Here is a 12787-nt window from a genome sequence, read left to right on the forward strand (position 1 = left end):
CTCTGCACAACGTGCACAACGTGCACAACGCCCAACACCAACCACACGCACTCAGGCAAGGCAATATCCTCGTAGAGGGTCTGAGGCACCTGAGATAAGCCTTCGCGCCTGAATGCGGAAAGAACACGTGACTAAGCTACTTCAATTCGTTACCTGCGAAGGACATAATCAAAATGCAAAGAAGGCACGAAACACAGGTCTCCTGCATGCTATGGTGGTTATGTAGTAGAAAGAGATTTATTAGAGCCTGACGAAGAACCAACTGGTCAAATTTTGACAGGGATAAGAATAGGGGCACGCTAGACAAATAGGTGATGGTTTCTCTCATTCGCTCTCGCAAAAGTTTACCCGACTTCATCCTTTGCCTCACACCTTTAACTATCATCCTCATCCCTGCATTAAAGTAGAGGCCGCCTCTTTCACTACTTCAAAGATTACAGAAAAAGACTAGAGCGCATCCCGATATTCCGGCCGCCTCATCGAAAGATATCCCTCGTCTCTCACAGCTCTAAAGAATCCATGTCCATGGCAAATATATTCAATTCCCGCGGCTGGTCTGGCTACTTCGCTGCTATCTTCTTTGTCTCGCTACCTGCCCTAGCTGTGCAGTTGATGCATCTCAGCGACGCAGCGACCGCTCTCGCGGAGCTACCCTTTCAAGACGTCGTCACTTCTCTCACATTCCCAAATAAACAACCCCTTCGGGAACGCTATACCGGGATCGAGCCTCTCGATCTTGGACTACGTTTCCTCGTAGCCGCGTTCCTGCCAGCAGCAGCAGGATGGGACCCAGGCTACGAGATCCAGCAAATCTACTTCATCGTATCGTGCTTAGCTATCATTGCAATTTGGGCGGTGGAGGCCGGGAGGAAGGGGAATGCTCGAGCTGTGACCAGTTTGTACGTCTTTGCCATTGTTTCTGCTGTTCCAGGTATTGCTGACACGTCCTCATAGCACCTCCATTTAGCCGCTGCTCTACCAGACCGTAGGAGGGGCAATCATCATACCGCTCTCCTATCTGTTCTGCATACGAGATTCGTCTCGGCCGGACTATTGGTCGCCTGTATCGCAAAGAATACCAACTTCGTACGCAAAGACGCTCCTCCCGTCGCTCATCGTTGGCTACATACTACCAACTTTCTTTATGTATCTACCGTTTCCAGATCTAGGCCTCAATATTACCCAGGGTATCATTGCTCTTTGGCAGGTCAGCCCGATTTTCGTCAACGTCCTCCTCTTCATCATCTCCATTGCTTTGGGAAAGGAGCCCACTACTTCAAAGGCCACAGCTTCCCAGCCTCCAGGCACGCTAAAATACCTCAACCGCATCTACATCACCTGCTTCGCCATCACAACTAGCACCCACGTTGCTATAATTACCATTTGCCTCTTATCCTCGAGCCCTCAGATGAGCCTCAAGCATGCGTTGTGGCGGGTCCCACTAGGGAACGAGATATCAATGTCAGAAGCCCTACATTACATCTTCCAAGTCGATTTCCAGATCATGTTCACCGCCGTAGTTGCAGGAGCGTTTTTAACTCTCTGGGACTTGAAGCGGGTTGGCAGAACGGACTTATCGCTGGTAAGTGCTGCTGCGATGATGACGGTGGGCGTACTCTGTGTCGGTCCTGCTGCAACGGTTATAGCGGTGTCGTACGTACGAGAGGGCATACTTGCCATGAAAAACAATAGGCAGTCATCCTAAGTGGCTAGAAAAATAATTCTTTCGGGTTACTATGATTCGAACAACACTGCTTTCCACTGAGTATAGGTCGCGAAGCAAATTAGTCATTATCAAGACATCATTGTCCATTGGTAGCACGGTTTCCTGGTGGTGACTAGGTCTTTGCCGCATGCTACTCACAAAAGTCTGTAATGCGCCTATAGGGTGATGAGAAGAGACATCGTCGACCAGGCTGAGCAAAACCAAAGCCCCACCAAGGCCCCAGCTCCTCGTTCCGCTTTCACTCACCCAGTTATCTCCATAAACACTGTACCAGGCGACAATCACTCTACCGCCTCCCTTGTATGGGCAAAGAATGGCCACCGACAGTATCAACATCGAAGAGTTCGAACATGGAGCCTCATATCTCATCTGTGAAATGGAGGCGAAAAAGCAGAGAGCCTCGGACGTGATGAGTGCTTCTATCGCATGTCGAGACTGCTTGAAGACGTAGGCAACAAGACTTGGAGGGAGAGGCCGAGGACATATACAATCCTTCGAATGATCAACCGTGTTGATGTAATGAACGAGTTCGTTCTAGAAGGCCTACTCGACAGCCATTTCCCATACACCGAGCCTAGGATACCACCATCACTAACGGGAAGCTCATGGTTCGCTTTTATCGAGAAGCAAGATATGCTCCTTACCAAAACCAAGGAGTTAGAGATCGTTGGTAGACAGCATGTCCTTTTTTGTAAGCTCTTTCACGTGATCAAAACTAAAATCAGATTGTTGACATTGCAAAGGAACGAGCGGTGATAGCTGTTTTCAGATCACCACAACGCTTGGACAAGGTGGCCATGCCGCTGTTGATCATGTTAGGCTGAAGCTGAACTTGGAAGAATACGCCGTTGGTCTTTCTGTCCGTTTCTTCTCCATCTTTCTGACGTTCAAAAGCGGAAGATCACCTCACGCAGTCGCGCGCTCTCCAAGGACAGGGAAATCATTCGAATGTTTGAAACGAACTTCGAAGTCTGAAGCGACTATCTCATCCACATCTCATACAATACGTTGCATCGTACACCGATCCTAAGTATATTTGTTTGCTCATCTCGCCCGTCGTTGACTGTGATCGGGGTGGATTTCTAAACCGCAACGGCACACTGTTCCCAGAACATGATCGCATTCTCTTGCATTCTTTCTTTCGCTGTCTAGCAACCGCGTTGCAATATCTACACAACAACAAGGTCAGACACAAGGATATCAAGCCCGGGAACATCTTAGTCAAAGGCCATACCATTCTAATGACAGACTTCGGTACAGCGAGAGATTTCAATGACAAAACCCGCGACACTACTGTTGGGAAGCCGGCACCCTATACTCCAACTTACGCCACTCCAGAGGTGGTTGACTATGCACCTCGCAGACTCTCCAGCGACGTTTGGAGTCTTGGATGCGTCTTCCTCGACATGATTACTATCCTCAAAGGCGACATGGACGAGAATCGGAAGTCTTTCTTCAGCAACAAGTCTACGAGCGGCACAAACCCTTAGACTAACCCAGAGGCGTTGCAAGCGTGGTTGGAAAAGCTCAACGAAGAGCCGGGTCTGAATCACCCGATTGCTCGGATTCGCGACATGCTACAGGCCAATGCGACGAGGCGGCCGTCTGCTTCGCAGCTGGTTGAAATCATCACTTCCGTTGAAAGTGGCCAGGTATATACTGGTCTTTGGTGCCTAGCAGATGACGACGAATCGGAGTTCAGCGGTTCTTCCGATTACTTCGAACGACCATTGGGCGCGCCCGAGGATAGCTCGGAGGCTGAGGCAAGATTATCTCTAGCTAGTCATCCATATATTCCCAACCGCAGCAATTCAGTCATCGCAGAGGTGTCCAAACAGCCCCAGCCGGACTGGGTCCGGGATAACGGCCGTACGGAAGCGAATCCTGAGCTTAGAATGCATCTAGAAAAGCATGATGCAGCACATGAAGACATCAAAGACCCTATCTATCACCGTCCTCTGCATCTTCCACCATATCTCAGGGGGACCGGTGAACGTGGAAGACGCAACCGCTCCTCACAAGTTAGTCCAAGGACCAGTAGCAGGGTAGCCTCGTTAGGAGTTAGTCCAAGGACTAGTAGCAGAGAAGCTTCCTCAGAGGTTGGTCCAAGGGCCAGCAGCAGAGCAGTCTCCTCAAAAGTTGGATCAAGAACTATTAGTAGAGCAATCTCCTCGGTATTAGGACCAAGGAGTAGTAGCAGGCGTGACATTAGCTCGTCGACGCAGCATGAAATATCTAGTGCATCACGTTCTAGATCGATCGTCAACATAGACTCTTCCAATGATGAGATACCGAGGGAGCGAGCTTTCACGTAGAGCGAAAACAAATCCATCAGCTGGACTAAACACTGCTGGGTACATTGGGACGAATCAACCTGTGCTCAAGATGAAAGGGTGCTTCGAGTCCAGAACATACGGATCGTGGCTCCTCGTATCCATGAGATGGCCTTTTCGATACAATGACTTGCACAAAGAATTGCAGCGGCAATGGGCACGGAAAAGCCCGCAGTCTGGAAACCCGGACGGAAGCTACCCCAACGAACTAGTCATTAAAACGTTCGAGTTTGGACCCAAAGTAGGCCGGAAAAAATGGCATCTAATCAAAAACGACGAAGACATGGCGATTGCAAGAAAACGAGACTTGAGGCTATGTCTTTGGGTAGCCGATGGAACGCAGCACGCGGTCTCTAGCCCTGGCAATCGCGCAGCTAAGGATCTCGTGCATGCACGCCAAACAGGACGAGGAGGCAAGTTGAGCGTACCGGACGAGCCCAGTAACGGAGATTCTAGGGAGTATTCCAGCGATCCCGAATTTAATTTCAGGCCGAAACATACGATAAGTTTCACTAACGTGGAAAACATCAGCTCTAAAGATCCCACTGATATTCGCGCGGAGATCATCAGAGTTCTTGATAAGCTTCGTTTCTGCTCTCAGCCGATCGAAGAAGGGTTCATGTGTTGGTACAAAAACTTTCCAAGTCACACCGCCACAATAGAGTCGATTGCGAAATGCACGCGCCCACCCCCTGTAGCCGATATTTTTTTTCCCCCCCCAAAATCAAATGGAACACCCCCTTCCCCCCCAACCACGCAGCCGTATACGTGTCAAATACCTTAATAAGTAACTGCCCTGCCCTCTATAATATGCTCTATACCTAATTAGGGCAATTGTATAGCCTTTATTTGGTTGCAATGACAAATACACGCCACCAAAAGCGAAGTGCGCCCGGGGATCCGCCTGGGGATCCTGATGCTACACCCCCTCCACCCCCTCCTGCCCAAAAAGGACGCCGGAAAGCACCAGTAGTGAATGCTAAGAGGGCTAGAAAGCCCTCCCAGAAGGCGGCAGAGTCTGCAATTACTGCACGCCAGCGTAAAGAGAAGGAGAAGAAGCAGCAGAAAGCTCCACGAGTTGTACCCAAGATTATTGCTCCGCCTGCCCCAAGTTCTCCGCCACTTCCATAAACCCAAAGCAATTTTATGCATATTAGCAATAAGGAAGACGCATTCCTACAGCAACTAGAAGCTATACGCAACAGGCAGGTAGAGGTGACGCCCTTATTGCCACCTCTACTACCTAGTGTAGAGATTGGAAGTGCATAGGAAGTTCAGATCGAAGGAGAGAAAGAACCAGAGTCCAACCGCTCTACTACTCGTCTACTTAGCAATTTACTGTTCCTAGCCTTTACAGAATAGGTTAGAGAGGAGACTGTTAGCTTCCCTCTACTGCCTATAGGCCAGGTATATAAGATTGTTATAATATAGGGCCGGGCGTTATATAAGAAGCTTCTAAAGGCCTAGGTTATAAGTTCTAAAGTAAAGGGCGAACGGCAGGTGTTAGAGCTGGAGGACTTAATTAAGAGCTGGTTAACTAAATAGCCTAAGCAATTATATTATCTGGATCTAACAGCTATTATATATATATAGCTAGACAAGACTATCTATATAAGTATAGAAGGAACCCTCTAGGTAATACCCGGTTCTTAATATACACCTTATTATTTATCTATTACTCTATCTACACTTTAAACTAGCCGGCGTACTGCTATATAGATGCAGGCCTTAGTTATAGGTAATAGAGTAGCAGTAGAGGAGGCTACTGGCAACTTTATTATTACTATTGCTTAGCGGTGGAGCTGCATAAATATAAACTGCGGCAATAAAACCTATATATACTGGTTTACTAGCTTAGATCTTCTACAGAATTACTATAAAGTTAATAGAGATTTTCTATAAGCTTAGAACCTAGAAATCCGTAGTAGAAGCTCTATAGTTAATAAGCCGTTGCATTAAATTGTCCTACAGCTAGCCAATAATAAGGCCAGAGAGAAGAGAAAGAGAGGGGCGCCCGCGCTGCCGCAGCAGGTGCAGCCCTCTTAGCCAGCACCTGCCCTAGTGCAGTACCCGTATTACTATAGGCAGGCACCGCCCTATAGTTAGTTTCCACCGCCGTACCAGATGCTCTACCCACCTTAATACTATAGCTATAGCCCTAGCGAGAGGTTATCACCTACCTATAATAATCCGGAGGATATTGTTACGGTCTCGGGCGGCAGGATTGCCCTAGCTAGCTCGGGCAGGTAGGTAGAAGTAATAACTGAATTCACTACGTGTTCTATAATGCACGGCAGGCAGGCGGGTTGAATAACAAGACGTAGCTCAAGGAGCTATAAGGAGGCAGGGCGGCGGTCGGCAGGTATACTCCTGCCAAGGCTCGCATAGGCCCTTGCAACAAGGCCTCTCGCCGGGTCCTAACATTACGTGTTACGCTGTGCAGCAAGCTTCACCGTTCAAGCCGTGACAGTACTCCCCTCCTTACGGCCGAACTCCGTTGAGGCCTAAGGACCGGGCTTTTCAGGGTAACGGCGATGGAACGACCGGATAGCTTCCTCGGCATGTTCCAGATAGTCAGCGGGCTCTTCTGTGACTTCGTTGTATCCGGTCCACTTCACCGTGTACTTCAGGCGGGGGCGGCCACGACCGCGACGCTCCCATCGAGAGTCGACAACTTCCTCGACTTCCCACTCCTCCAAGCCTTCGACTTCAACTAGCGGCGGTGGTTCTTAACGCTGGCCGGGCAGCGGATTATTCGCGGCAGGTCTTAGTAAACTAACGTGGAAGATGTTGTAGTTGCGCATGCTCTCCGGTAAGGTTAGGCGGTATGCGTAAGGGCTAACAACCTTCTCTACGCGGAATAGTCTAAGATTCTTTTAATCTAGCTTCTTTTAGGGGCAAAGGGTTTTAATATTCTTAGTATTTAACTATACTAAGTTGTTAACTTAATAGTTATAAGCAGGGCAATAGTTATAGTTTATATTATTCTTATATTAGGCATAGAAGGTAGTAAGTTTAGACTTTAGATATTCTAGAATTTCTTCTATACGCTTAGTAAAGCGCTTAGCATTTCTAGCAGGCGGGCGGGTTAATAGTTTAACCGGCTTAAAACCTAGATATAGGTGGAAGCTATAGTTTATAAAAAAGGGGGAAATATAGGTGTTTTCGGAATTTATAGTATTAATTAACAGTTTAGCTAAAGGTAGCTATTTAGCCTAGTTATCCTATAAATAGGATATATATACCCGTAAGTACTATTCTAGAATAGTATTAGCTTTTTTAGTCTAGCTATTAGTTTTAGGGTAGTATATAGTTAATAGTAGGCAGTTAATTTTTAGGCGGCTAGTTAGGTATCTCTAGAATTTAGCTATAAACTAGGGCCTTTAGTTAGATATAATAGAGGTAGGCAGGCTATATAGTTTCTAGATATTCTTTAGGAAAAGTCTTATAATATCTTCCGTATTATAGGTCCCTTTACAGGTAAAAAAGTGTTTTATTTTAGTTAGGCGGTCTACTATAATAAGAATTATATTATACTTTCCGCTATATAATAGGTATATAATAAAATCTATTAATATATTACGCTAGGCTTTCTTAGGAATAGGTAGCAGCTTTAAAATACCCTAGTAGGCTTTTTATAATAGAGTAGTTTTCTTATATATCTAGTAGTTCCTAACCTAATAGTAACTGCGGGCTATTAGGCTATATATTTTAGATTTTCTAAAGTAGCCGGTAATAGCGTTCCTATAGTATATACGCAGAAGTTCTATTTTTAGTTTATTATAGTCGGGTATATATAGGCAGTTCTAATAGTATAAGTATCTACCTTTTTTCTAGTATTTAGCTAATATAAGCTTTATATAATAGCAGTATTCTTCTTTTAAGGCTTTTAGAACTAATAGTAAAATAGGGTCTTTTTTATATACTATTCTTAGCAGGGCGGTAATTATAGAAAGTAGTTTTATATCTTTCTTAGTCTTTTATTTATCTTGCAGGGCGTTATCTAAAAAAGTTAGTAATAAGCCTTCTTACCAGGTTCTTATAGGTGCTAGAGCTATTATTTTAGCTTTATTCTTAAAGGTTACTTTTTTTATAGTTTTTTTTTCTATTTTATTTTTAAAGTTTAATCTTTTTAGAATTATCTAGCTCTAGTAGCAGAAATATTTATCCCCTTTTTTAGGCAGGTCCTCTAACCTTCTAGTTAGAAAATCGGGCTTTACCCTAAGTTTTCTAGGTTAATATATAATCTTAAAGTTAAAATAGAATAGGAATTTAGACTAGCAGGCCTAGCAGCGGTTTAGTAGTTTTATTATTATAAAGTACTCTAGATTATAGTAGTTAGTAATAACTTTAATAGGTAAGGCGGCGCTCTTAAGCTTTAGTCTCTATTTTTTAAAGTATTAAATAATAGTAAGCAGTTTCTTATTATATATTTTATAGTTGTATTCTATAACTAAGTACTTTTTTAAGAAGAATATAATAGGGCGCAGGATTCTGTTATCTCTATACTATAATAAAACGCTAGCTAAAATATAATTAGATGTATCTATTTCTATAATAATAGGCTTATTCTAGTTAAATAGTGCTAAAACAGGTGCAGAGGTAAAGGCTTCTTTTAATTTAGTAAAAGCTTTCTAATAGGCAGTATTTTATATAAAGGCAACGCCCTTCTTTATTAGGTGTATTAGCGGAGCAATAATCTTTAAAAAGTCTTTAATAAATTAGTAGTAAAAGTTTCTAAATCCTATAAAAGCTTATATATTAGTTAGGTAAGTTAGTATCTCCTAGTTTATTATAGCTTTAATCTTCTCTAGGTCTATTTACAGGCCGTTAGCTCCTATAATAATACCTAGAAATATTATTTCTTTGGCAAAAAACTCGTATTTCTTAATCTTTGCGTAGAGTCCTGCTTTTTATAGCAGTTTTAGTATAGTGCGGATATACTTTAGGTGTTTAGTTTAGTTCCGGCTGTAAATTAGAATATTATCTAGGTAGGCAGTATAGAAAATATTAAAATACTTTTATAAAGTATTATTTATAAATTATTAGAATATTGCAGGGGCTCTAGTAAGCCTAAACAGTATTACTAAGGTTTTAAATAGTTCTAGTCGGGTTCGGAATATAGTAAGCTATTTTTAACCCTTTTTTATATATAGGTTGTTAAAGGCAGATATAATATTAATTTTTATAAAGTACTTTATCCTTTTTAGGTTACTTAAGGTTTCCTTTATTAATAGTAGCGGGTAGCAGTTCTTAACTATTATAGTATTTAGCGCTTAGTAGTTAACGCAGAAGTAAAGGCCTTTTCTAGGCTTTTTTATAAATAATACAGGTAACGCGGCAGGCGAAGAGCTAGGGCGGATAAATCCTTTCTTTAGATTATCTGCTACCTATTCTTTTAGAGCTATTAGCTTATTATAGAATATTAGGTATAAGGGTCTAAAAAAGGGCGTTTTTCCTTTTTCTAACTTAATTTTATAGTTATACAGGCGGTGCAGTAGTAGGCAGTTAGTATTTTTAGGCGAAAAAATATTAGTAAACTTTTATAGTTTTTTAGGCAGGCGGTCTAGGTTAAAGCCCTTCTTCTTAAATAGGATATAGTTAATATTATCTAGTAATATAGAGAAGAGTTTATATTTTTTTTACAGGTAGGCGCTATATATATATAAGGAAACGGGTGCTATATTCTTTTTTTCTAGGTTTTTTAGTGCAGGCAGCAGGTACTCCGGGCAGTTCTTTTTTAGAATATTAGCAATTCCTTATACACGTATTGCTTTTTACGGTATATTATAGTGTTTATAATAGTACTAGCTTATAAACTATAGTATATTGCAGGACTAGTCCGGTACAAAATTATATAGGCGTAGCCACGGGATTCCTAGAATAATTAGGTAATAACTTAGTTTAGTTACCCCTATTTAAACGGTCTCTAAATATTTATTTATCTATAATTAAACCTAAATAGTATAGGTTACTTTACCTGCTTCGGAATTGCCTTTATCGGCCAGTTCTAGGTAAAAAAGGTACTTAAGCGGAATTATTAGAATACAGTAATACTTTACCTAGTTTTTATTAACTAGTACTTTCCTTTTATAGCTACTATTAATTATACTATATACTAAAATACTCTAGCCCTAGTATTCTAAATATATAGGTATAATTAATAGGTTAGCTTTTATAACCTATTCCTTTTTAATAGTTATTCTTTAGATAGTAGTAGTAGATACTTATATAGTGCGCAGTATATAAGCCTAGCTATAACCTATATTAGGCTTAATCCTTTTATTAAAGTAGAAAATAGGGAAGAAGCAGGTTTTAGTAGTATCCGGGTTCTATATTTAGTAGAAAGTAGTAAGAGGCTCCGGAAAAACGCGTTTTTATAAATAGGGCGGGAGCGGATAAAGTATTTATTAGGCTAAGGGCAGTTATAGATAAAGTGTTTCTTAGATCTATAATAGTAATATTTCTTTTTTTTATATTAAGTTAAGCAACCTTTTAAAAAATCTATTAGGTCTCCGGAGACTTCTATAATTTTTATAGCGCCGGACGCTTTTAGTAATAACTAGGGTATAGCAGTTTATATTCCTATAGAAACAGGTGTTTCCTAATAGGTTTAATTTATATTAGCGTATATTCTTAGGGTTATAGTAGTAGATACTTTATATTATTTACAGCAGTTATCTAGGTTTTAAAGAAACTTTACAAATATATAGTACTCCCTGCTAGAGGGTTTATAGTAAAGTAGTATTTTCTTTAGTTTATAGTTAACAGCTTCTTCTAAAAGGGTTAGTAAAGCTTTTTTAGAAAGCTCTTCTTCTAAAGCTAGGTATTAGAATTTAGTAAGAAAAACGCTAAATTCTTTATTATTCTAGCGGAGGCGGAATAGTTTAGTATAGAAGTTGCAGACTTGGTTAAGGTTTCTATATACTTATTCTAAAAGTTCTAGAATAGCTTTAAAATTAGGTAGTTAACAGTTTCCTTTTATAATATACAGCAGGACTTAGGCGTATAGGTTTTTACTTAAATAACTATTTATATAGAATATTTAGCTTTAGGGGTTAGGAAAGCGGTCTCGGTTAATAGTTATTTTTTTATAGATTTAAGAAAGGAAGCAGCAGAATATAACGGGTTGTCTCTTCTATACCTTCTAAGTGTTTTATACTAAGGCAGGGTATAGGCAAGTTGTTATCGGGGTGTAATAGTTTTTAAAAGGTAAGGTAATAATTAATTAAGGTCTAAGACGGGGTTATTACTTCTAATAGGTAATATTAAAGTTTTAAGTTAAATATAAGGTTCCTATCTATATAAAGGAGCGTCCCTTTATATAAAAGCTCCGTCCTAAAAAACCTTTTACTTATATAGCTTGCAGCCTTAAGCTCCTTAAGCTACTCTTCTAGCTTACGGCCTTAAGCCCCTTAAGCGCTCGCCTAGCTCGCTTCCTTAAGCCTCTTAAGCTATTATATAACCCTGTCCTTATAATATCTTATTCTTAGATTATTTCTATCTACTAGCAGTTTATAGGGGAATCTAGGATCCCTATACGTCCTATACGTAACCTTTTTAGTCCTATAACCTAGTTCTGTATAATTAGTCTTATCTGCTTACTTATTTCTATAAGTACCTCTGCGCTTAGGTTATTTATATTACAGGTTGTAATACTTACTCCCCCTTCTAAGGCTTTCGGCCCGAAAGTATTTCTATAGTAGGGTCTTAGATAAGTAGCTAGTAATGCCCTATCTGCAGGGCTGTTATTATGCCTTTCTATTTCTTTTTTTATAATATCTAACGCCTTAAAAGCTAAAAAATAAGAAAGCTGTCTTATACTTGCTAATTATATTAACGCGTCTGGTTTAAAAGTTATACTTTATTCCCGGTGCAAATCTCGGGGTTTATTATATATAGTTTCTATATCTAACTTAGATTATTGTGCCGCCTATATTCGGGCGCAATAATTAAACTATAATATTGCTGGCATCTTAGTAGCTGCCTATAAGCTGTTATAATCTACTATTATCTATAACTATATCCTAGCTAACCTTTCTAGGGCGGAAACTAGCCCGTAAAAAGGATAAACTTTATTGCAAGGAGTTAGAAACCCGCGCGACCCTAAAAGCGGCTATAGCAAAGCTAGATTACCTGGATTTTTAAAAAGAGTTGCTGCGTAAGCGTGGTAAGGAGATAATATATTATAGTTTTAAAACTCTAGAAGAGCTTAAGGAAGATAATTAGAAAAAGGCTAAGTAGAAAGAATAAAAGCGTGCCGAGCAGGAAGGCTTACCTTCTACCTTAGGAACTATCAGGTATTCTTCTTTCTTTCTAAGTATGCTGGGCACTGCTAGCCGTCTATTCTATTGCTATATATTCTAATTATATAGCAGTGGCATTCCTTCTCCGGGTTCCTTTAATCCTTCCTAGCTAGACGGTGCGCTGTTACTGTTTTTCTAGGCTGTTCCGGATTCTAGCGGTGAAACTGCTGCAGGAGTTTCTAATAGTTTACTAAACTCTTAACCGGTTCCTATATATTCTTAGAAGTGCTATATCTTTTCCACTTAATTAGGTATTCCTTTTACTAACTATGCTATCGGGAATCTAGGATTTGTTTAACTTTATATTTATTATTATTATCAACCTCTATATTATTTTCTAGCTTAGCGTTTAGTAGTGCGGGTTCTAGTAGCAATATATAGAAAACCGGGTGTATTTTTATCCTATTAGGTAGCCTAAGCTT

The 12787-nt window shown here is 40.8% G+C and overlaps 2 protein-coding genes across 2 annotated transcripts; both read left to right on the forward strand.

The window, feature by feature from the left end:
• The first annotated feature begins 415 nt into the window (after positions 1-415).
• Positions 416-1056, forward strand: BDZ99DRAFT_259997 (uncharacterized protein). The gene is made up of 2 exons (XM_033713781.1): positions 416-899; positions 955-1056. The coding sequence occupies exons 1-2, from the start codon at positions 520-522 to the stop codon at positions 965-967; spliced, it is 393 nt and encodes a 130-aa protein (XP_033578999.1). The 5' UTR covers positions 416-519; the 3' UTR covers positions 968-1056.
• A 1698-nt stretch (positions 1057-2754) lies between these two features.
• On the forward strand, positions 2755-3216 carry BDZ99DRAFT_383689 (kinase-like protein; the record flags this gene model as incomplete). The annotated part of the gene is made up of 1 exon (XM_033715345.1): positions 2755-3216. A coding segment is annotated over one exon (462 nt), but the record flags the coding sequence as incomplete, so codon positions are not given.
• Between the last annotated feature and the right edge of the window lie 9571 nt (positions 3217-12787).

This window comes from Mytilinidion resinicola (genome assembly GCF_010093595.1).
Source record: "Mytilinidion resinicola strain CBS 304.34 unplaced genomic scaffold BDZ99scaffold_6, whole genome shotgun sequence".
In the NCBI taxonomy this organism is placed as follows: domain Eukaryota; kingdom Fungi; phylum Ascomycota; class Dothideomycetes; order Mytilinidiales; family Mytilinidiaceae; genus Mytilinidion; species Mytilinidion resinicola.